Raw genomic sequence first — 24,843 nt, 5'->3', positions numbered from 1 at the left:
AAGTGCGTTTGTGTCTAGAGAGAACACGTCTGTTCAAATCAACTGTAATTTTCAGTGACCAGTTGGCTTAATTTTCTTAAACTAGTTCAGTTATATTCAATGACAGTAGAAAAGTTTCATCTCTTTTAGAGCAGCATCATTAGACGTGCAGTCAGGACACAGTTTAAACATCCTGTAATCTAAAGATATTCACATCTGTCTGTCAATATCTAGACTGTCATTTAATGTCCTGTGTGTTCTTATATATGTGCATATATGTATAGATGATGCATAACATGCCCAACTATAACATCAAGATATTAGGCTAAAACTGATATGAACATATACATGAAAGAACAGTGTAACAGTCTTGTAATTGAACACAATTTCACTTAAAAAAAAGTTATTGTAGCTCAACTGGTATAGTGCTAGAAACATCAAGGTCAAGGTTTGTTCATGTTCTTTTACTTGTTTATTTATAGAGATTCACAAAGTGAGTCACATGAACAGAGAGACATGGTTGCTGGGCAACATCAATCAAACCGGCTACTTCAGAGTGAACTATGACCTCCACAACTGGAGACTGCTAATTCAACAGCTGATGACCAATCCAATGGTACACCAGCTACAATTCCCTGTACAAGAGATTAATTCCATTCCCGCTCTGTCTCTTGATCTTTCTCCATTCACTTCCTGTCTTTCCTTTTTGACTCCTCCCATTTTCCTCCAATCATCAGGTTACAGTTTATTTTTCCTTCTATCATGATTTGTTTCTTTTCTCCTTGGCATTCTCATCTATTCTGCTTGTCTTTATCCTAATTTATAAATAATTTATCTGCTGCTCTCTCTCTCTGCAGATCATCTCCGTGGGCAACAGGGCCGGTCTGATTGATGATGTCTTCAATCTGGCAAGGTGAGTTCTGTTTGTTACAGGCTACTCTGGAAGCATGTGGAATAATTCAGAGAGTCTGGAACTATCAGCATTCTTGACAGAGATCTATTTTACTTCCTTCAGACTAATTCAGAGAGACTATTCAGCACTGTGGAAGTTTTATTTGCATATTGCTTTTTATATTGTTACAGCGGTTGTCACAATGCAGCATTTCAGGTTGTCGGCTTACCGGTGAGCAAGTACACAGTGACAGTGGTGAGGAAAATCTCTTGAGGCTTTATTCAGGAAACAGGAGTAAAAATAATTTCTTTGCAAATTGTTTGTAAAATCATTCATAATTCAATCTGATGCAACAAGTAAATGTAAATTGGACTACGTCTTGTTCAAAATGTTTGAATATGGTATACTTTTTGTCATTTAGTCACATAAGAATTGGTCTGGACAGGCCTTCAATGAGTATAAAATCTTTAGAGTAACCACAATCTGTAATGGGAAACCTGTTGTCCTCTGGTCAGCCTGAAAGAATCTGATAAAACAGTCCATCACAATAGTAAAGAACAGTCAAATCCAGTAAACTTCAGTCAAATCTGTTGATTACTGACAGATACAGCTTTGCTCAGTTTCTCCTTTAACCAGCAGGCAATGTTGAAGAAACACCCTTCACTGATGAGACCTGCAGTGAGTCTATCCAGCTCTTACTGTGCTTCTGTATAATAAGAAACTGAGGGGTATATCAGCTTATCACCTCCTTCTAAAACCCTTTCTGTTCCTGTATTTTGCACTGCTGGCTCATTGTGTCGATCCTTTAGATCTTCATCATTAGCTGGAGTCTCACACCGATTCACTGCTGAATGTGAGAGAAGGGATAGAGAGAAAGATAGAGCAGGAGTGGGAGGATAGTGGATAGAGGGAACAGAGTCATTCCTAAAGCAATCCTCTCTGATAGAGTATCCTCTGAGTGGTTTTTATGCCATAGGCTACCAAGCTGTCATTAGTCCCTACAGGAATAACTGCTCTACCTCTGGTTCTCTCTGTTTGATTCTCAGACTCTCACTCATTCTGCTTTATGTAGCCAAGCCTGTGGAAATATTCAGTAACTCTAAAATCTGACTGAATTAATTCATCAAGTCAAAATAAGTGTTTTAATTGAGCAATATCACACAAGCAATAGGGCTATTGTTCTGAATATTATCATGACTGTGATTCGGCTGCAGGGAATGGGAGAGCTCTTCTTGACTGCAGCCAATGACACTGCTTAGTGCAGATTTTAAAATTATTTCACTGTGGACAGTGATTCTTTTTTTTACACTCCTAGCAAACTAAATGAGGAAGCTGCCAGATGCTGCCACTCATCACACTGAAATGACAGGCTCATCTGCCAGCACTGTACGGCTGGTGTTGAGCTTTAACAGTCATGTAAAGAATTGTGTTTTTATGGACAAGGGTGCCACACGGCCACAGTTGTTTCCTGAACATGAAGATTCAGTCATCTAATGACAATCCCACAGATAAATTTGTGCTTATTGCTGTCAAACTGAGCTGAGAATGGAAACCTATACCCTCTGTGTTGTAGTGCTTCATATTAATTTAGCCTCTTTATTCATCTGGGCCTTATTTACTAAACAGAGCTGGATAATTGAAACTTAACATGACTGAAGGCAAATAATTTTGTCCCTAAGTTTTAATTTTAGTCTGGTTTATACATATTGCTTCTCTCTGCTGTTGTTTACAGCTAAGATGAATAAAACAGAGCAGACATTAACAGGCTGCCTCATTCAGACTTGGGGCTCAAATATGTAGAGCTGCTTATTGGCTCTTATGTACTTGGGAAGTGAAAATGCCGACCTGCATATTAAAAACTGCATCCTCTTTAATCACCTTGTGTAAAATCAGTAGTCATGTCAAAGCAATAACTAAATCAGCTTACTATCATATCAAAAATATAATGAGAATCTGAAGTTTTGTATCCAGTCAAGACTTAGAGAAAGCTGTTCACACTTTCATTACCAGTAAGTTAGACTACTACAATGGATGTCTCACCGGCCTTCCCAAAAAGACCATTATACAGCTGCAGCTCATTCAGAATGCTGCTGCCAGGATTTTTACTAGAACCCCCCCCCCCAAAAAAAAACCCCTGAGCATATCACTCCAGTCCTCAGATCTTTACACTGGCTTCCAGTCACATTTAGAATTGATTTTGAAGTACTATTACTATTATATAAGTCACTCAGTGGCCTAGGACCTGAATGCATTGCAGATATGCTTGTTGAATATAAATCTATCACACCTCTCATTAGGTCATTAGGCATTGGACTCAAGTCAGTTAGAAATACAAGGGTTCACTCAGAACAAGGTGGGCCAGCATTTAGCTATTATGCCACTGCAGCTGGAACCAGCTTCCAGAAGAGGTCAGATGTGCTCCAACAGTAGCTGCATTTAAGGCCAGACTGAAACACAACAGCTTAGTTATGCATTTGACTGACTGAGCACTGTGATCCACTTAATATTTGTAATTTCTTTCATTTCAATTCATTTATATATCTGGTGGAAATGGGTTATTCTTGTTCTTAGGTTATTTTAAAATAAACTCTCGAGGCTACAGGGATCCAACTTTGTGGCTTCTGAGCTTTCCAAATCTGAGTAGCCCTGACAGGTCTCATGACCAAAAGTTGCTGTATCAACTTTTTATAAAAATGCCATTGTCATGCCGTTCTCACCTCAGTTCAGACAATTCTGTCACAGGCTCTGCTATCTTCAGGTTTATTGCATGGTTTGATATAAAAGACATAACAAGCAGATACAAGTACAGTCACAATAACTTACCAAAAAATTAATGCTGCATTTAAAGCCTTCTGAAGCCATATGATAGCTCCTTGTGAGGAACAGAGTGAAAGTTATAATTGCTGAAAATGTTCCTCTCTGTGAAAATGCATACAAACATTAGATTGCCGCAATCGGTCACATGACAAGACCGGTAACATGACACGCAAGAGCCAATGGCATTTGAGTGATGAGTTGAATATACAGCATCAGAGTGACATTTCAAAAGTGCAGGCAAAGTCCCCCTAGTGACATTTGGTCACGAGAGTGTGTAGGCTCTGGAGTATCAACTCTACAGAGTGTTTGCTTTAATCAAGAAAACTGTAAAGATATGTCCAGGTCATATTTCTCAAGTTTTAATGTTTATAACACATTATAGTGTTAGAAATAGCACCCATGCTTATGTTGGGTATTTACTTTAGTTCTGCTGAACTAGAATTTAATGTTAAATCAGAAAATAGGAAATTAACAGTTGCTGTTAATAGCTCGCAGTCACTACTGTAATCCCTAGCTGTTTGTTTTGAACTTTCATAGAAATGCTGATCTATTTCTATATGAATGTCAGCATCACAGGTAGAGCAGGTAGTTGCAATAGAGACAGTAGAGTGTAGAGTTTCTTAATAGGTCTATCTGAAATGTTCTGCTAAAGCTCTGTTTAAATGAGCTACAATTACAGGCCAATTTAGATTAATATTATTTATTCAGGAAGCTAAGTTGCTTTTAATATGCTCCTGAGTTGAAAATGTGCCCCCTCAGTGCCGCCTCAGCCAGACCACTGTGCCCCCTCTGTCAAAATGTTGTATTTGAATCTTTTAAATGTGATTTACTTTTTTTTTTTTTTTTGCAAGCACTAAATTGTAAAATAAATTAAATAAATAAAGCAAATTAATCCTTAAACTATTTGTAGTGAGCAATTGAACATTTCAGGTGGAAGGTAGGGACAGGAGTTATGATGTCTGGCCAATTGACTGCTCTATCCTTAATTAGAAAAATGTTTTCTGCCATGTAATTCAGTCAGAGCTCAGAGGCTCAAAGGCTAAAAGAAGGAAATGGATTTAAGAAAAGGATTTTACCTAGGATAAGTATTAATGAATGATGGAACTAAAAAGTGTAAGCATAAGTGGAGATATGTGGTCTTTAAGACAAGAGTTTTAACACCAGCGTTCAGTTGTTCTAATTGTGAGTACAGCAGTTTACTAGCTTTTGCTGTGTTTTGTTAATGAATATAAGTGACGTTGTCTTAAACATTATTTAGGTTGATAAATGGATAGAAATTCATTCACTCAAACAAACAAAATTCATAACAAAATTCCATCAAATTGAATTGAGTTTTTTAAAAATTAAATTAATAACATTTTAATATATTGAGGTTTTATTCATTTAATAAATGTGAAACGTAATTTTCAGCAACGTTAAATCTTATGGTAAAGTGGCAAATCTGTGCCCCCTTCGAAATTTCAAATTCCCCCTTGGGTAAATTATCCTGGCTCTGACTCTGCTTTGTAGGTTTATGTTTGACATGCATATTTATTGTTAGGGATGTGCCCGAAGCCAAATACTGTATTCGGAAAGGCACTGATATTGGCTTTAAAATTTCATCCGAAAAATATAAAAAAAATATAAAAAAAATATTTGACTGATTATCCAAGAAGCACAAGGATAAAGCGACATTTTAAATAAACATATCCAAAATTACAATAAATGTATGAATCTGTGCATCCAATATTTCTAAAATGTAAACCTTATGACTGAAAATACGCACTGTATGATTTCAGATCGGATGGGTGCGGTCTCCACTCTGTTTACAGTCTCTGTTAATTGTGCACATCTGGAGCTTATCAAGTGTAACATTAACTAAGATACGACATCATATACACTTTACACTTCTTGAAATATGTATGTTAATGTATCACACAATTCACACATGATTCCCATATATTCATTTATAGCTTAAACATGAGCACAGTGTTACATTCCTGACCTAAAGTGATGATTTCACATCGGAGCCCGTCTATCCGTCTCTTAAAGTTGACACATTTATATCCACATCAGCGATTAAGGTAATTATCTGGTTAAGACTTTATTCCAAATAAAAGTTAAAATGCTCAATAAAGGTTAAAATGCTCCATAGAGTATTAATCTATTTGGAATATTCCTCCTTATGTAAAACGAAAAAACTGAAACATGCTCAGTGTTTTTTCTTCTTATTCTTCCTTAAACTGTGCTAAATTTGAGAATGTTAAGTGTCCTTGAGCTCTGGAAAGGTGCTATATAAATTTATTATTATTATCTGACTAATAATGGTGTCCTATCATAAAAAAATCCTAATAGACTTACAAGACTTTCACCTGTTTGTAGGCTACATTGATTTATTTTTATTTATTTTAATGTTTGAATTTGTATTTATTATTCACTGCAAAATGTGTGCTTGACATTTCACATTTTACTTGGCAGCTCCTGCCTCCAGAATAATGTTGTTATACATGAACAGACAAACGAAAATTCTGTTTCATTCAGATATTATCAGACATTCCAGGAGAAACCAGTTAACAACATAGTAAGATTTTTTATAATAATAATAATAATAATAATAATAATAATAAGGCATATACAAGGCATATTTTATGAACAGAAACTAAAAATGTAAGAGTAACATTTAAAAATGGGGGTTTCATTTAGTTTTGACACACTTCTGGTCTAAGCTCCGCTCATACCCGGTTCTATCTGCATACAGAGACAGATACAGATAATTTTGTCATATGAACAGATACAAATACAGATACAGATAATGACTTTGCTGCACACCCCTATTTATTGTATTGATTACCCCATTCTTTCAAGATAAACACACAATCAAACATCTTTTTTTTTTTACAGAAAAAAATAAAAAATAATTTAATCACATCAATGCAGTTGTTCAAATTCTAATGCTGCATTACTGTCAGTGATGGCATGTTCATATAATATAATAATTACTGGTGTTTAACGCTTAGTCACTTTTTAGTTCACTGAGCATCATTCACTTCACTTTTAACCTTGTGCGACCTCGCATCCACATGTGTGGATGTTGTATTTTGACATCGCTATACGCAATGCATAATTTAATTGAAAAAAACTGACTGAATACTGTTCAGAAAACTCTAGAATGTCATTTAAAGGATTAACTTCTGCTGCACCAAGTCACGTGACACAACAGCATGCCGTCGATTACCGTGAAGTGCTCCTACGGACGCAGCACCAACAAAAGTGCCTCTGGTAAGAAATAGTCTTGGTTACTGATGTAACCTCTGTTCCCTGATGGAGGGAACGAGATGTTTTATCGATGTAGTGACACTAGGGATTCGATCTTGAGAGCCCCAATCACCTTTGCTTAAAATAGAAAAGGCCAATGAGAATTGGCGAGTGGAATTTGCATGCCACTCTCCGCCCCAGACATACGGGTATAAAAGGAGATGGTGTGCATCACTCATTCAGATTTATGCTGAGGAGCCGATAGAGAGTCCCGGCCATGTCAGTGGCCGGTTCAGCACCGTGGCAGAAGGGACACAATGTCTCATTCCCTCCATCAGGGAACAGAGGTTACATCAGTAACCAAGACGTTCCCTGTCTGTCACTCACTCGGTAGTTACACTAGGAGTTCCTATAGGAAACGCTGCAGGCGCTGAACCGTGTCACGAGGTACAGAAGAGTGAACGCGGGCAGGCTGCTGCATGTCTCGCAGCGAGCGCTCTACCATGTCGTGACCTTTCAGTGAGTTAGGTAAGGCGTCTCCCTAGTCCCGTTAAGGGGGGAGGAGGCACTTACCCAAGTAGGCTACCGGTGGTGCCTTTCCTGATTTGCTGTTAAGCAATTTCCCGCCGAGCACTTTCTAGAATAGCGCTGGGAAGTGCTCTTCCCTCTCCAGGAAGGAGAGCACTACGGAGACCACATCCTACCGGAGGGAGGTTAACATGTGGAGAATACCTCACATGGACTTACCAATGGGGAAGTTCACATATGGAATGATACCACAGGAGGACCCTATCTACAGAGAGGGTACACAGCCACAGTGGCAGAGGCAGAGAAAGCTCTGGCGAGGGGAAACACAGGGTTCACCTAAGGGGAAACCGAACAGTGGAAACTCATCATACGGGATTACCAAGGGGAAATCACAACGCATGGAGCACTGAGCCCGAGCACACAGGCTCACCTGAAAAGGGGTATACCACGAGTACTGGGCCTGGTGTCATTACTCCTGCGCCAAGTTCGTCACCGAACAGTGCTTAAGAATTAAAGAGGTGTTCGGGGTTCACTGGATACGGGGAACTGTTGTGGACAAATAGGCGCACATTATCCCCTTTGAAAAAGGGGAAGGGTGCAATGCAAGCGGTACACCCAACCAGCCGCCCAATGTACTTGCTGTTACCGTATAACACTCGGGTGGAAACCGGGTCTCTACGTAGATTATAAAACCTCGGAAAGGTATTGGGTGTAGCACAACCCGCAGCTCTGCATATGTCTGCTAGAGAGGTCCCCCTTGCCAGTACCCAGGAGGACACAACACCTCTAGTGAAGTGTGCCTGGACTCCCAAGGGGCACGGCAAGTCCTGAGATTGGTATGCAAGAGAAATTGCATCCACAATCCAATGGGCTAGCCTCTGCTTGGAGAGGGGAAAGCTCCTTCTGCTGTCCTCCAAAACAGACAAAGAGCTGCTCCGAGCATCTAAAGCTCTGCGTGTGGTTCAGATAGATTCACAGGACGTGAACTGGACAGTCGCCTCATCCTCAGGTTGCCCATGCCAGGGCAACGTTTGGGGTTCATGGGGGTTAGCTGACAGGCAGGTGGAGCCGACTTCCCATGGGAGGATCTTCTGTGAGGCTGGCATACGGGCTCCAATGGTACGGGAGCCGGGGCCGGCACCGTAGGGGAATGGCTCTGGGGAGAAGCAGACGGGGCATGGGACTTCGGAGGCCTGAAGGCGGCCAAGTCGCTCCGCGGCAAAATGTGCTCCACTTCTGGGAAGAAAGGCACCGGGGTGGGTCTCCAGGCATTCAGAGCCCAGAAACCAATCATCCAGCCACAAATGCTTAGGGCAGGGTGGAGGGTTTCATTTCAGCCTGATGTTCGCAGCCACCTGGGCAAGCACGGCTACCATCTCAGCGTCTGCCTCATTCTGTGCTCTACCGCCTGTGGTCGGGAGCGCAGAAGATTCGTCTTCTCCCGACAGCAGAAGCCCACCCTCCGATGCTGCGACCGAAAGCTCATCCTCGTCGCGAGCCGTGAACAACACATTAAATCCGCCCTGAGGCGGACCGCCTGTATCGCTCGACAGCTCTTCCAAATAGAATGAGCGTGCAAGGGGATGGGAGGTCCGTGGGGGTTAAGCCGGCGAAAACGCTCCCACATCCACATCCAGATCACCCGCGGTGCTTGCCAACCTGGCCAGCTGAGCATCAGCCCAGGATGGAGCGGGTTGAGGAGCAGCTGCGGTGGCTCCCTGTTTCATGAAGAAGGAAGTGAGCGGCGACTGCAACGTTCTGATGGGCATGTTCTCGCAATGAGAACATAACCATTCCACGAAAGCTGCCTCGGCGTGCTGGTGCCCCAAGCACTCGAGACAGATTTCATTGGCTGTCCGGAGGGGAGAGATAATGGCCACATCCAGTAGTGAAAACGTGGAAGGAAATCTTCTAAAAGAGCTCATGCAAACACTTGGCGTCTTTTTAAATGAAATATACTCTTTTGAATATACTCTTTTAGCACCCACGGATGCCGAAGCACCCAAGGGAAGCACAACACTTGACCGTGGGAGGGTGACCGCTGATATGTGCCGTAAAATCCAGCAGTGTAAGCGTATGTTGAGAGGACGAACACAGGCATGCATTCTGCTCCGAAGAAAAAATCTGAATGAGTGGTACACACCATCTCCTTTTATACCCGTATGTCCAGGAGCGGAGAGTGGCATGCAAATTCCACACGCCAATTCTCATTGGCCTTTTCTATTTGACACATCGACACAACGTCGAGTGAGTGACAGACAGGGAACTTTGGTTGTAAAAATCTGTTCAGTTTTCTCGTGCAGCGCCATGATATACATGATGTTCACATACACTACCGTTCAAAAGTTTGGGGTCACTTGCCTGAAATTTTTCTCATAATCTTAAAAACCTTTGGATCTGAAAGCATATGCTTAAATGTTTGAAATTATTTTTGTAGACAAAAATATAATTGTGCTAACATATTAATTTATTCAATTACAAAACACAAATTTTATTTAAAAAAATTTTTTTGAAATGAAAGCCACTAAGTGCCCAGCATAGATGGGAACTCCTTCAATACTGTTTAAAAACCATCCCAGGGTGATACCTCAAGAAGTTTATTGAGAAAATGCCAAGAGTACATTTCTGCAAAATCTATGCAAAGTGTGGCCACTTTGAAGATGCTAAAATATAACATAGTTTTGATTTATTTTGGATTTTTTTAGTCACAACATAATTCCAATATTTCCATTTCTATTATTCCATAGTTGTAATGACTTTACTATTATTCTAAAATGTAAAAAAAAAAAAAAAAAAGAGTAAGTGACCCTAAACTTTTGAACGGTAGTGTATGTGGAAACTCGTACTGCATTTCCTCAAAAGTAGAAAAAAACATGTTAGTTAATTTTGAATAACTTTCAACTTTAACACATCTGTTGGTCATTTTGCTTCATTTTAATATTCATTTTGTTGTATTTTATTTCTGTGCAATACGATTCTATTCATTAACATTAGTTCATGCATTCTTGTATATTTACTGTGCATTTTCACATTGAGAATAAATGGGTTCATCCAAAGCTGAAAATGTTTTGCTTTCAGAGGCTTTATATGGAGTTAGGATGAGAATAAGGTGCATGTCAAACTGTTCTGAGACCAGTGAAGACAGACAGCACACTGGAGGTTAAGTCATTCACTAAATAGGGAGCAAGGGAGCATCCTATAGCTTGCATTCAATCCTAAAATCTGACCAAAAGTTCAGTTTCAGGCTGCAAATGATGTTTGGACCACTCAACTTTTGAGTCTGGCAGACATGGGACAATGGTAATCATTACATAGATTCAGAATTTTATAATGCAACATTTTATTTTAACATGGTTGGCAGTGATTGGATGATGCTGGACATAACTTTGAATAAGAATTATTTATTCAGCTTTATAGAAAATCTGCTGTAATGTCTGTAACATCTCAAAAACATGAATAACCAACACTCTTGGAAATGTAATAAAAAAATAATAAAAAATAAAATAATAATAAAACAAAAATCTGACTTTATTAAGCGTAGTTTTATTTAAAAATTTCACAACGTAGTCTTGCTCTTTTTTTTATTTTTTTTATTTTTTTTATTAGGTGCTACTAGTTACAAATCAAAAAGGGAAATGGAAAATGCACACAGCAGTTACGTGGGGGTCTCAGGAGGTTAAAGTGACGTGACATTAATTAATTGCATTTATTTGTGTGCTACTGACCCTTTTTAAAACTGAAGCTAATGATAAACAGAAGAAGCAATGTGTAATGTAGAAGCTGGATAACTCTTACATGCGTGTGAAAACTGCATCCTTCATGTGCTGTGTGAACATCGATCAAGATAATACGCATCCAATATTTCCAGACAATCAATTTAAATTGTTTTGGCATGATAATAGAGTGATTAGTTGTTTGTTTATCTTAAAGTATATACAATTATTGCTCATTATACCACAGTTGAATTCTGATTGGTTGATACATACTTCAAGGGTATTGGTTAATTTTCTATAACTCCATGGCTATGATGTATGTCCTGCATAACTGTCCAATTATTCCTTGCTTCAATATTTTTGAAGACTGACAGGATTATTGCAATACATTTTTGTGTCAAAGTATTTCTGAGTCTTGCTCTCATTATGAGAATATGTTGGCCATTCTTAAATACTATTGAGCAAAGATGTCACACTAACTTCCCATTACCATATATCATAAATAATACTTTATATTAAAACTTTGAGGATCCATTAATCCCTGAGCTTTCATTATTAAAGGCAGTTTGAAGACTCTCTTTTATTTAATATATAAACAGCCTGTTTGAAGAAAGAAGAACACAGTTCCATATCTTAGACATAAACCTCTTCTTTTTTTTTCTTTTTTTTTTTTTTTTCTACTTTTTCGTATAATTGTTTATTTGAAATCTGTCACAACCTTGTTTGTTGCTAATGTTGATGCATTGCAAATCAGTTTCTCAGGAAATGTTAAAAAACTCCTTGGGTAAAATTAGGTGTCTCTGAGTAACTCTGAATAATGTCACGATTAAATGTGTGTTTGGTGAGCCTGTCCAATGGAATTGAATGAGTCGGTTTTCAAGTCTGATCACTTCCCTTTTTACCTGACCTCTGATACTGAGTGCTTATGCACTAAATTAAATTATGATAAATAAAGATTAATTTCCTGCATAAGCCAGAGGTAGGCCGGAAAACACAGTACAGGTGAGGAATGTAATGCAAGATAAATGCAGTGGATTTTTGCATTTTCTGAAGAATATGTGATTGGTGCTTGTGTGTGCAAAACTCAACACAACAATGCTAGGGCCTTCTGGATGGTTGCTAGGTGATAGCTAGGGTGTTTTGGGTGGTTGTATTAGACTAGTCTTTTGACTAGAGCACAAGTCAAAAGAGCCCACAACCAAGTCTCTATTATTTTTTTGGTTCCTAGTTATGGCTCAGGTTCCTCCTTCAAAGTAAGTGCCAGTTTTATCATTCTCCAGGTGACAGTTAGAAGTCTGATCACCTAGAAAAGTAATAACACTCCTCTCCTTGACAAGCTGCACAATTTGAGGCAACATTAATGTCCGTAGCACATACTGTACAGTGCAGGGCAAGATATGTGATGAAGATTATTACTCATGGTAGATGTTTATTCAAATAGTAATGCTTGTTTTAGCAAACTGCTCTAATAAAACATTCTTTGGAAAGTCTTGTCTCTTCTATTTTTTTTTTTTTTTTTTTTTTTTTTTGCTCTAAGGATACAGTACAGGCCACCTCTCTGTTTCTCCTCTCATAGGAGTATTTGAAAAAAAAAAAAAGGCCAAAGGCAAAATTGAGAGGTAGAGAATGTGGAACAGAAATAAATGGAGGCAGCAATGACGAGCCATGTTTATAAGACTGCTGGGATTAAATATGTTCTAGGAACACAGTGTCATTTGACTAGAGCACAAGATCCTGCTGCCTGTACTTCATCCAGGGTTTGATCGGTGCTGCTGTAAATGACAGTGGATGGGGTTTGATCTGTGCTGTTAGTGCTCCAGATCTGACGTTTTATGGATTTATGCAAAGTAAACATGACTGCAGCGGTACAGGAGAAAGTGTCCATAATGGTGAACAAAATGAATAATTTGCAATCAAATGTTAACCAACTGTCTACCAAAAGGGAAATATGGTTAAATATTCATGCACATAGTATATACATATTACGTTTTACCATGTCTACCCCTCTCTCTCTCATCTAGAGCAGGGTATCTGCCTCAAAACGTCCCCCTGCAGATAATCTCATACTTGTCTCAGGAGAGTGAGTTTCTGCCGTGGCACGCTGCTAGTCGAGCTCTTTACCAGCTGGACAAACTCCTGGACCGCACCGAAGACCACAGTCTGTTTAGTGTGAGTCTGATCTCACATCAGTTCAGTATCTGTTTAGTGTGAGTCTGATCTCACATCAGTTCAGTGTCTGTTTAGTGTGAGTCTGATCACACATCAGTTCAGTGTCTGTTTAGTGTGAGTCTGATCTCACATCAGTTCAGTGTCTGTTTAGTGTGAGTCTGATCTCACATCAGTTCAGTATCTGTTTAGTGTGAGTCTGATCTCACATCAGTTCAGTGTCTGTTTAGTGTGAGTCTGATCACACATCAGTTCAGTGTCTGTTTAGTGTGAGTCTGATCTCACATCAGTTCAGTGTCTGTTTAGTGTGAGTCTGATCTCACATCAGTTCAGTGTCAGCATCACTTATCCAGCAGAAGTTATTCTTTTGTCAAAACAGCAATGAATCACTCAATTTATTGAACATTTTCAATTTAATCTGTTCAATTTAAAATAAAAAAATCTATTAAAGCTGCACTCAATATTTTTTTTCAGTATGTCGAAGTGGCTTACATTGGCATACACTGACACATAGTGGCCTGGATGCAGCATCATTCAAACACAGTAGTTTTCAGTTACCGATGCAATTGTAGAAATTTACTATGCACAGTAAACCAGGATTAATTTAATCCATGAATAAAAGTGTCCAATAACAGGGCAATTACCGAGATTAAGTAAATAGTACTCTGCTGGTCATGTGATGCTAACATGGCTGCCCCCATGAGGTGCCCCTGCTCCACATAGAATTAAAGAGCTTTTATAAGGTTACTGATATGATTGAACACTTCATCTCACATGAGTGGTCATGATTTTATACATATGTTTCAAAATGACTATTCATTTCTTTAGAAGTATTTTTTAATGAGGGAAATAATTACTGAGTGAACCTGTGTAAACACTGTGTCTCTGTTGTGCTGTAAATATTCCTCTGTCCAGCTCGACACAACAACATTGACTCAACCAGTGGTGAGAGTTTGGGGTGGAACTATCTGTTTGATCAATGGCAGAAAGTAAAAAAAAAAAAAAAAAAAAACTGTTTGTTTTTGCAATTCTGTTTGATGGCACAGAAATGACGAATTTCAGCTTTAAAGTTAGAATGTTTTGCTACTATACCTTTAAGACATTCTAAATAGGCTCTGTTATGACCTGATAACTTCTTTACATGTTATAACAACTTCACACTGTTGTTCATCAAGTCCGACCAGTTTACTGAATACTGAATCTAAATGTGTCATACATTAATGTACTTAAAGTGACATCATAACCATGGCAATGTCTGATTGAACTGTTTTTACAGGGAGCTGTGTTGTGAAATTTAGTGAGCGTGGTTTTGTTTTATCTTTGTTTAATCTTTGTTTCTTCTCTATCATCAGGACTATGTGCTAAAACAGGTGGCACCAAAGTATCACAAGATGGGCTGGCCATCCACTTCCTCTGACGGCTCCTTCATGCAGGTTGCTTATCAGACCGAGTGAGTCTATCTTTAATCCTATGTCCATCTTGAATTATATATTACTTGTATAATATTATATGTAGCCTAACTGAGGACACTGAATTGTAAAATGTAAGTCTGATTTTTTTTTTCACTTCAGAGATAACAGTGAACTCTGTAGACTGTATTTAATTTTTCACATCCTCCAGCTTTACTTCCTCCTGGAATGTTTCCTGTTTCCTCCTCAGAGAGCTGCAGAGAGAGGTGATCATGCTGGCTTGTAGTTGCGGGAACAAACACTGTCACCGCCAAGCTGTGTCTCTCATTTCAGACTGGATTTCCAGCAACAAGAACAGGTGAGGAAGTTCACACACACACACACACGCACACACACACAAACACACACACACACACACACACACACATACATATATATATATATATATATATATATATATATATATATATATATATATATATATATATATATATATATATATATATATATATGTGTGTGTGTGTGTGTGTGTGTGTGTGTGTGTATAAAATATATATTATTTTTAAATGATATGCCTTTGAAGTTACAGTGGTTGGTGTGGTGTAGTGAAAAGTTCAAGTTCTTTGAAAACACACGTGGATTGATAGCTTAGGGGTTGTACGCTCACCTCCCATATCAACTACAGAATACTGCCAGAACCTGCTATTGCGGGTACGAAACCTTATATTGTCTGAATGCATGTAGAAAGTAAAATACATCCAACAGATTCACAAAAGGCCATTTTGCACTGTGCCTGGCACTGACACTGTGTGCTGTAAGTTTATTGTTGGACATTTGTTCTTATTATAGTGTATAGAACTTATACATGGTATTTTATTTTATTTTTGTCACCATGATTGTGTTTTTAAGGTAAAATCATGGGCAGTACAGTCGCATAGTGCGGTTGCGTTAATGATTACATGATAAAATGTATGATTCAACTTAATTACATTAATACAGAACAGTAGTGTTAGTGTACTTCACAATAGTGTGAAACACTCATTTTATAATAGGCTTTTATTAGAAATATGTCAGCTCCACACAGCCAAATTCTGGAGCAAATCAAACATTTTCAGGAAGTCTTATAAGAAAATTGTATTTATGTTTTGTGTCATCTCCCATCTTCATTCTCTGCGTATTCATCTGAAAAACTATATAAAATTTCTGAGTTATCCAAATTGTATGGTGCTGGAACGGAACATCACAAAGATTCCCTGACATCATTCCTTTTTGCACCAGTCATAATCAAGACATCACCTTCACAGGTGCGGAAATGTTAGTCTATACGCTCCAATTGGATTTGATATAATGTTATTGTATATTACTGGAGGTTCAGTTTTCTGTATTTCTACATCAAAACTCCCAGAGGCTCTGATGGCTCATTCAGAATCAGCAGATCTATCAAAATCAAATCAAAAGTTCAGCGACTGTAACGCTGTGGCTCCTGCAGGGGTTTAATGTTATTTCTTCTTGTAGGAATATTACAAGCATCGCTTCATGACTATATTTATATGGCTGAGAGCTTGTTTCTCTCTGTTGTAGCTCTACTGTAGACTGTTTTTATTGTGAACTGTAACCAGATGATATCACAGGTCCATAGAGAGCTCTTACTTATGACCTATATATCCGAGACATGCTGCCTGACAATACAGTATATTATACTGTGCTTCTTAGATTCACTTGGTTAGCTGCTGTAGAGGTCTGCAGTGATGATCTGCCTCAAATGTTCTCCACTTACATTTTGATCTAGAAATATATGACTGAACCCAAAGGGTGAAAAGATGGTTTGTGATTTCAGATGGCAGAAGACCACTTACTATAAAGGAGCAATGAATAGTTGCCTGGTTTGTATTTAAAAGCATTAAAAAAAAAATAAAAAATAAATAAATAAATAAATAAATAAACCTTACCATACATATGCTCTCACTACTAAGATCAATGCAAATAATAGTGAGCATTTTAGGTTGTTTTCAAGACGATACAGCAAAAGAAAGAATCTCGCACATGCATATAAATACAAACACATAGAAATACACACACACACTTTTATCACAGGTTATTCTGGAGGTTGAGACAAGGACTTGTGACTTTGAACAACCCTCAGTAAAAAAAACGAATTCTTTCTGAAAAAAGCAAAACATTTTCTCTCCAAGAGAACAGAATTCACAGAAATTAAAACATGATTTTGTGTGGACACAATGTGACCGGTCGAGGTCAGAATCTGATGTAGGGGGGCAATAACAGATTGTGCTGTAACATTTTAATGAACTCAGTCACAAATTATAATCAGTGAAGCTATCTACACAGCAAGCACCCGATGTCACTACATTTACAATCTAGACAGCTTTGTTGATAATAATGGCAGTGATCTATTTATTTATTTTATTTTATTTTTTATTTTTTTATTTTTATGCTGTGCTGTTTGCTTCCACTGTGAATTGGGTATAAAGTTTGTGGATCCTGAAATTAAATCTATAGTATAAAAATTGTGAGGAATCCAAATCACCTGCAAACATTTCCCAATATTTATGTGCACACTGTATATGCTTATAAGTGTATCTATAGTACTCCCTTGTCTCTAAACATTAATCTCTGCATTCATGTGAAAGAAAATTATACATTAATGACCTGTTTTTAGCTCTATCAATTCAGTTGTAAATGTTAAATATGAGTGTTTCAATGATTGTGCGAGTTTGCGTTAATGTTTCTTACCTGCAGATATTATCCAGCTTCTTTCTTCATTTAAATGTTACTATCAATGTTCTGTCCTCCAGGATTCCCCCCAATGTACGGGACATTGTGTACTGTACAAGTGTGTCTCTGATGGACGAGGACGTGTGGGAGTTTATCTGGATGAAGTTCCACTCCTCCACTGTTGTCTCTGAGAAGAAGGTTCTTCTGGAGGCCTTGACTTGCAGTGACAACATATTCTTGCTCAACAGGTCAGTTGACACTTTTACACCTCATTGAAAAGTCTCAAATGGCATGATGAACAAGTTATAAACAAGTCCAAATAACAAACTGCTTTAAACTTGACACATTGATAATCAGTCTTGGGTGAAAGTTGATGAGAAATACGTACAGGTTGATCTTGGCAGACATTAGCGTGCAGATCCTAGCTTTAAAAAAATAGTTCCTCATGAATCATGTTGGAACATCTTTGACATTTTGGTACATCCACCAACCTTTGCATCTCTAATCCACTTTTCTAATGAATTAGAGATTCAAACTTGGATTCAAACCCATCTCCAGCAGTAGCTTGTTTGTTTGAAGTCAACCTCATGAAGCAATTAAATGCATCCCTCAATCTGTCCTCCTCATACAGTCACTCACATCACTAGAGCTCCACACCTCTGATGGGCCAGTAAAGACAAGGGCTGCTGTAGGAACCTTTCTGTAAAGTCTCCATGGTGCCCTAAATCCTCTCAAGCTCAATAGCAGGATGAGAACGGTGACTGATTACATGCTGTCAAGCCCAGACAAGGAGATCCCAGAGCCCACACATGTGGGACAGATTCAGTGTAGCTCTGTTGAGAGGGATATGCTTTGCTTTGTACAGAGACACAAGATATAGAACAACAAATATATACACATATATTTTACTGCTCTGCATCCATGCTTCTTTATTTTCAAGATAGGTTCCTATTGATCATATTGCAGTAGTCAGTGTCAGAATTTACTTCTGTTACACATAGGGTGTCCATGAGTCGCAGAGAACTCGACAACAATTAACAACAACACTATTGTCATCCATAACAAGCTTTTCTTGCTGGTGTTAGGGGCTTGTACGCCAGCTTTATTAACCTTTAATTCATCTATGATTTAAGGGCTTGTTTATGGTTTGGCTTAGTGATCAGATTATGACTATGTTTGTTTGATAGGAATGTTGTTCCAGGAAAAACAAACGATGATGATTGAGGAAGATGTCTTACTTGGAAAAATCATGGTCACCTTCTGAAGTTAGCTGGCTTTACATAGATTCTAGCTCGTAATTTATGGCCATTAGCAGGTTTAAGTTGGTTTAGGTGGTTGATCAGCTGGACTACCTGCTGGTGAGCTCAAGGTGAACCTGGTTAGAAATGCTCGGCCATTCTGGATATGCTAGTTTGAGTCTGGTTAAGCTGACTAATCATGTTTCAAGACATATCTTAATCTGGTTGACCTGTGTGACAACTCTAGACAGGGATGATCTGTTATTTTCAGCAGTGAATGTGGGAACACTGCTAAGAAAAAATCAAGAAGTCTTTTGCCCGACAACCCAAAATTACTCCAAGTTATTACCATGTAAACAAATGATGGATAGCAGGAGCTGCAATAGTGATGTGGTGTTACAAACAAGTGGCGGACCTCATAGTTATAAAATCCCAAGGAGTATAAAGACTCATGTGTTAATGAGACACTAGCAGTTGCTGCTACAATGCATAACATTAGCATGCTGTGATAACCATGCTGACTACAGTGTGATGTGTGTGAAAAACTGGATAGATATCAGCTAGCTTTTAACACCCCTCTGAGAGTTTATCATTATATATATATATTTAATAGAGTGGTCTGAGGGAGTGCAACCCTCTTAATATCAGAAGGTTGCGGGTTTTAATGTCTTGGCCATTTATGACCACTCTTAACAGTACTAATATGCTGAATTAATTTTGTAAAGTGATGTCCATTATTCTATTCCAGTTTACCTGAACAGTGTGACTTCAGAAAGAACAGTGATTCATTTAGAGGTTGAAATGTGGAAATGTGTGAGATCTCCTCAAAGTTTCAAAGGATTGGTTTCTTTAACCAAGATTAGGTCTAGTCCAGTCTAAATTGCATAGTTAATGGTGACTGTCCTTTGAAAACCCATTTTCAGTATAATACTCCAGTGTCAGTGTTCAGGAACCCTGCATGTATTTCAAGTGATGAAGAGCAGCTTAACTTCACTGCCAACATCTCATCAACCACCCTGTCTTGCAGGTTTGTGCTTTACAATATCAGGAAAATCCTGATCCAAGCTCTGGTCATTTCAAGACTGGACTACTGTAATGCCCTCTTGGCCGGTCTCACAGCTAGCACGATTAAGCCACTGCAGATGGTCCAGAACGCTGCAGCGCATCTGGTCTTCAATCAGCCAAAGTGGGCTCACGTCACCCCACTCCGCATCAAATTCAAGGCTTTGACTCTGGCCTTCAGGACAGCCAATGGAACAGCACCCTCTTATATCAATTTACTCCTCCAGGTCTTTGTCCCAACTCGCACTCTGCGGTCCTGTCACAAAGAGGCACAAAGTCCATTTCATGATCATTCACTCTCTCTGTTGGTAGAATGAGCTTCCAACCTCCGCACAATCTGCTGCTGCCTTCTCAGCATTCAAGAACCAGCTGAAAACACATCTGGTCTGCAAGCACTTAACCAATCAACACTAAATTCACTTAAAAAATCTTTGTCTGTCACTTTCTTCTGTGCTAGCATCTTTACTACTTCAGCCACTGTGACAAATTGGCAGTACTGAAGATATTGTTGACTTTTGTATGACAAATTGCTTGTTATTTGTATAAAAGCATCTGCTGAATGACAATGTAAATCATAATTACTGTATGAACTGCATCAGAACTGCAAACTATACATAAAAGTGTTAGACATGTAAAAAAAAAAAAAAAAAAAAAAACTTGTTAGAAAAGGGGAGAAAAAGAATTGAGAATGATGATAAAAAAAAAAAAGCTCTTCTGCAAAGCTTATTCCCACTTGTCCATTGAGAAAGCAGAAGATGTGAAGTGTGAAACTGCAGTCTGCACACAGATGTGAGCTTTGTCATCGTGGTAATGATCTCCAGCGTTACAAGACTGTACAAGTGACTTGATAAACAATACCACAGATTTCCCCCAAAGTCAACACAGAAAATGTTGGAAAAGTCTATATTCTATGTGTGTGTATATATTTCCTAGGCTATTTGTTTTGTTGTTCACAGACTCCTGAATCTGTCCATGACCTCTGACCTGGTGCCGGATCAAGAAGTGATTGATGTCATCATACATGTGGCCCGCAATCCGATCGGAAGACATTTAGCATGGAGATATTTCAGAGAGAAGTGGGACATACTGAATTCCAGGTAAATCTAGCAGATAGAGCCACATTCATCTTTCTGTTTATCTGTGACTTTAATATTCAACATTATGAGAAATATTTATTGATATTTGTCTGCTAGGCTCATTAGAATGGTGTGGTGTGATACACTACCGGTCAAAAGTTTTGAAACACTTACTCATTCTTTATTATATATATATATATTTTTTTTTACATTTTAGAATAATAGTAAAGTCATCAAAACTATGGAATAACATAAATGGAACTATGGGAATTATGTTGTGACTAAACAAACCCAAAATAAATCAAAACTGTGTTATATTTTAGCATCTTCAAAGTAGTCACTTTGCAGACTACTCTTGACATTTTCTCAACCAACTTCTTGAGGTATCACCCTGGGATGCTTTTTAAACAGTATTGAAGGAGTTCCCATCTATGTTGGGCACTTATTGGCTGCTTTTCTTTATTATTTGGTCCAAGTCATCAAATTCAAAAACCTTTTTTTTTATTTTATTTAGTTTTATAATGAAATAAATTAATATGGTGGCACAATTATATTTTTGTCTACAAAACTAATTTCAAACATTTAAGAATACGCCTTCAGATAAAAAGATTTTTAAGATCATGAGAAACATTTCAGTCAAGTGTTTCAAAACTTTTGACAGGTAATGTATATAAACACCAGTGTATTTAATAACTGCATCTCTCTCATTCACAGGTATGGTGAAGCCTTATTTATGAACTCCAAATTAATCAGCGGTGTGACAGAATTTCTCAACACTGAGGCCGAGTTGATTGAGGTGAGTCTGGACTTATACACACCATGAAACAAGCTGCAGTCCAAATCAGTCAAACTAAACTGATAATAAACAATTGATGACTCTTCATGAAACATTACTGCTTCTAAAAAAACTTTGGTCATATGAAATATTTAGATGGAGAAACTGTGCAAAAGTAGACTTTGCAGATTGCAGAGTTGTGCGACGAACTTTTTCATGCCATTATTTCCTCATTGTAACTGCTTAACCTGATTACAGGATATGTGACGTATATTCACGTATTTAAATTCATTCAGCTTCAGTCCCAGAGGGTTCAGTCTGCTGATGCTTCTCACTGCAGCACAGCAGTTTCTCATATAGCTGACTACTTCTTCACAATTTATCATTCCCGCAGAGATAATACAAACCCCTTCAGTGTTGCATTACCACACTGTCATTGACAATTAACTGCTTCTGGAGCACTTCATCAGTTTATGTGGAGCAGAATTGTACAGATTTGTTGTACAATCAGTGGTACATTTAACACGTGTTAATTCATGTACATCCCATGACCCAAAGTATTGTGAATCGTTTTCTAAACGTATTTAATCAGTTAAGATTTCTGATTACATGTTTAATGCACTTGATTGGTGCTGTGCTTTTTCAGACAGTTCTTGCCTTCTAGAAAAACAATCACACCACATATAATTCTGTTTACTTCAAATGCAAGCCTGTACCTCATTATCTTAAGCACTGTTGTTATCTGTTAAATTACATGTTGGGCATTTGCATGTAAATACATCGTATATTCTGCTGTTTAACTGTCTGAGATGAAGGTGCTGGGGACTTGTGATCCACTTCCACACACAAACACACAACTCTCTACATCAGTATTGGACGCACTTAATTCAAGAATTAATGTATAAATGTTAAATGATGATCTGGGGAATATATTGAATTCAGCAGAGTTCTGTAAATAATTTAAGTGTTGTTGTTTGTTCTACTCCTCAGCTGAAAGAGTTTATCCTGACCAGTGGAGGGGGGGCACCTGCGTTCGCTCGAGCCGTTGAGATTGTTCAAGCTAATGTAAAGTGGCACATGCTGTACAAGCAACAGTTCTACCAATGGCTGCGGAAAGCTCCTGATGGTTAACACATCACCTATGGAAACCTCTATAAGCATGGAAGCTCTTTCAGACATTTAGAGGCCAGTGACTTGAAAAGACTTGTGCGATATATTTAAGAAATATCACACGAGCAAGAGTGCGATATGGCCTTATATCAGCACTGCTGTGATTTGGCTGTCAGCTCGAGGCCATAGGTAATCACAGCAGTGCTGATTTAGGGCCATATAGCACGATTGCGAGTGTGATATTGCTTATATACAACAGTTCAATGAACAAGTAATTTTTAAATAATTAGGAAGAACTAAGTACGGTCACAAAAAATGCATTTGTGCATGGAACTACTTTCTTACACGACGGATCAAACCAAATGATGCGTCCAAGCCTTCCTTAGTAATTCAAAAATTTCACTTTAGAACTAAAATCAAGGCTTGGGCTGTTTCTAACAAGTTATTGGAGAAACAACAATGTGTGTATGTGTGTGTGTGTGTGTGTTTGTGTTTGAGAGAGAGAGAGAGAAAGAGATGGAGCATGTGCGATCACCTGTTGATGATGCTGTAATGTGTTAGTCTTTCTGAAGATAATGTAATTTTGGTGAAATTCATCCTATTTTCTCAGTGGAAAAATAGCCGTCCAAGCGGGGGTATTCCTCCCTATTTTGCGGTAGCCGGTGTACAAGAGTCTTTCACTATAGGAAACGCAATCTCCTCTGCCATTTTGTCCTCTCCAATATGGGAAGTCCGGTAAGTGGTGAGCGCCTTGAGTTTGTGTAATTAATCAGTCTCTTGTGTCTCTCAGCTGTGATGAGCCTTAATGCTGTAGTTGTTAGTTTAAAGCCATTTAAAGCTATTTCCTAGCTTTAGTAGTGTAGTAGTAATGCAAGCGATCACTGAGCGCTGTTGAATATAAACACTGAGTGAGGCTGACTCACTTCACATCACCAACTGTCTCATATTACACACAAAAATTATTTTGCCTCCACCTGCTGGCTAAAATATTTAATGTCACAATATTAAATGTAAAGAGACAGATAGCTCTTAACACATCTGCACTGCTCTTACACTTTAGTTTAGAATGGCACAAACACAAGCGGAGTGATACACACAGTGAAGCATCCGAGTGCTGATGGTATGAGACCATCAGTACTCATGGAACATCTCTCATCCAATCAGATTTGAGGACCTGAACTAACTGTTGTGTATAAAAAGGGACGTTCCTTTTTCAGGACACTGTATTTTAAAGATAATTTTGAAAAATCCAAATAACTTTACAAATCTTTATTGTAAAGGGTTTAAACAATGTTTTCCATGCTTGTTCAATGAACCATAAACAATTAATGAACATGCACCTGTGGAACGGTCATTAAGACACTGTAACAGTTTGTGGAAAGGAGGAAGCTGGGGCCGGCTTGACAAAACACGTAGACATTTACTGTTGCACTTTTTAGTCGCACAAAATAACACACTTCATCATACTATGCCAGTGTTTACAAACCACTGTGCTGCAAAATAAATAAATAAATGCATTAAAATAAATATATATATATATAAAAAAAATTTCAGGGATCCAAACTCCTCACCTTTCGGAGAAATTTGCCATTTTGAAACCATAATCAGTCAGTTTTGTGATTGTGAAGAGAAATGATTAATGTGCAAAAGTGAGTGATATTTATATGCGTTAAGGGTCTTTCACATGACTCGCGTCAGCGCTGCAGAATACATTGAAATCTATGAAGTGACGCCACTTTACACCAAAGTGTTTTTCACACACACGTTTTTGCTTCACCAATAATGTCTTTGAGAGTACTAAGCAACAAGAAATATTTAAAAACTGTCCAAATTTGTGAAGAGACATTGAATGTCTCATAATTTCTTTTAATTAAATATTACCTTATCGTTTACGAATATCGAGACCCCAGTTATTGAACTAATTTAAATTCACCAAGAAAATGCTTAGACCTAAACATAAATGAGTCCTTTTATTACTTTCTGCTATCAAAGCAACTGCAAGCTTTTTTTCTCTCTTCCAAATACATGTTTTCAATGTTTATTGTGCACACCTCCAGCTTTTTTACGTGGCAAACTCATAAAATTGCCCCTCTGTGATGCTTTCTGCAACT

General features: G+C 38.2%; 1 protein-coding gene across 1 annotated transcript in view; it reads left to right on the top strand.

Moving 5' to 3' along the window:
• LOC127435403 (thyrotropin-releasing hormone-degrading ectoenzyme-like) overlaps positions 1 to 22,788 on the top strand; it is a 145,578-nt gene extending 122,790 nt beyond the window's left edge. Inside the window, exons 12-20 of the mRNA XM_051688863.1 lie at positions 462 to 595; positions 837 to 892; positions 13,185 to 13,332; positions 14,682 to 14,779; positions 14,989 to 15,096; positions 17,552 to 17,719; positions 20,728 to 20,868; positions 21,562 to 21,643; positions 22,613 to 22,788. Coding sequence (XP_051544823.1) covers positions 462 to 595; positions 837 to 892; positions 13,185 to 13,332; positions 14,682 to 14,779; positions 14,989 to 15,096; positions 17,552 to 17,719; positions 20,728 to 20,868; positions 21,562 to 21,643; positions 22,613 to 22,753 — 1,076 coding nt within the window. The 3' untranslated portion in view covers positions 22,754 to 22,788. The remainder of the gene's footprint in view (positions 1 to 461; positions 596 to 836; positions 893 to 13,184; positions 13,333 to 14,681; positions 14,780 to 14,988; positions 15,097 to 17,551; positions 17,720 to 20,727; positions 20,869 to 21,561; positions 21,644 to 22,612) is intronic.
• The last annotated feature ends 2,055 nt before the right edge of the window (positions 22,789 to 24,843 follow it).

This window comes from Myxocyprinus asiaticus, chromosome 45, assembly GCF_019703515.2.
Source record: "Myxocyprinus asiaticus isolate MX2 ecotype Aquarium Trade chromosome 45, UBuf_Myxa_2, whole genome shotgun sequence".
Classification (NCBI taxonomy): domain Eukaryota; kingdom Metazoa; phylum Chordata; class Actinopteri; order Cypriniformes; family Catostomidae; genus Myxocyprinus; species Myxocyprinus asiaticus.
Note: the sequence above shows the minus strand (reverse complement) of the source record. Positions and strands in the feature narration are given on the sequence as shown.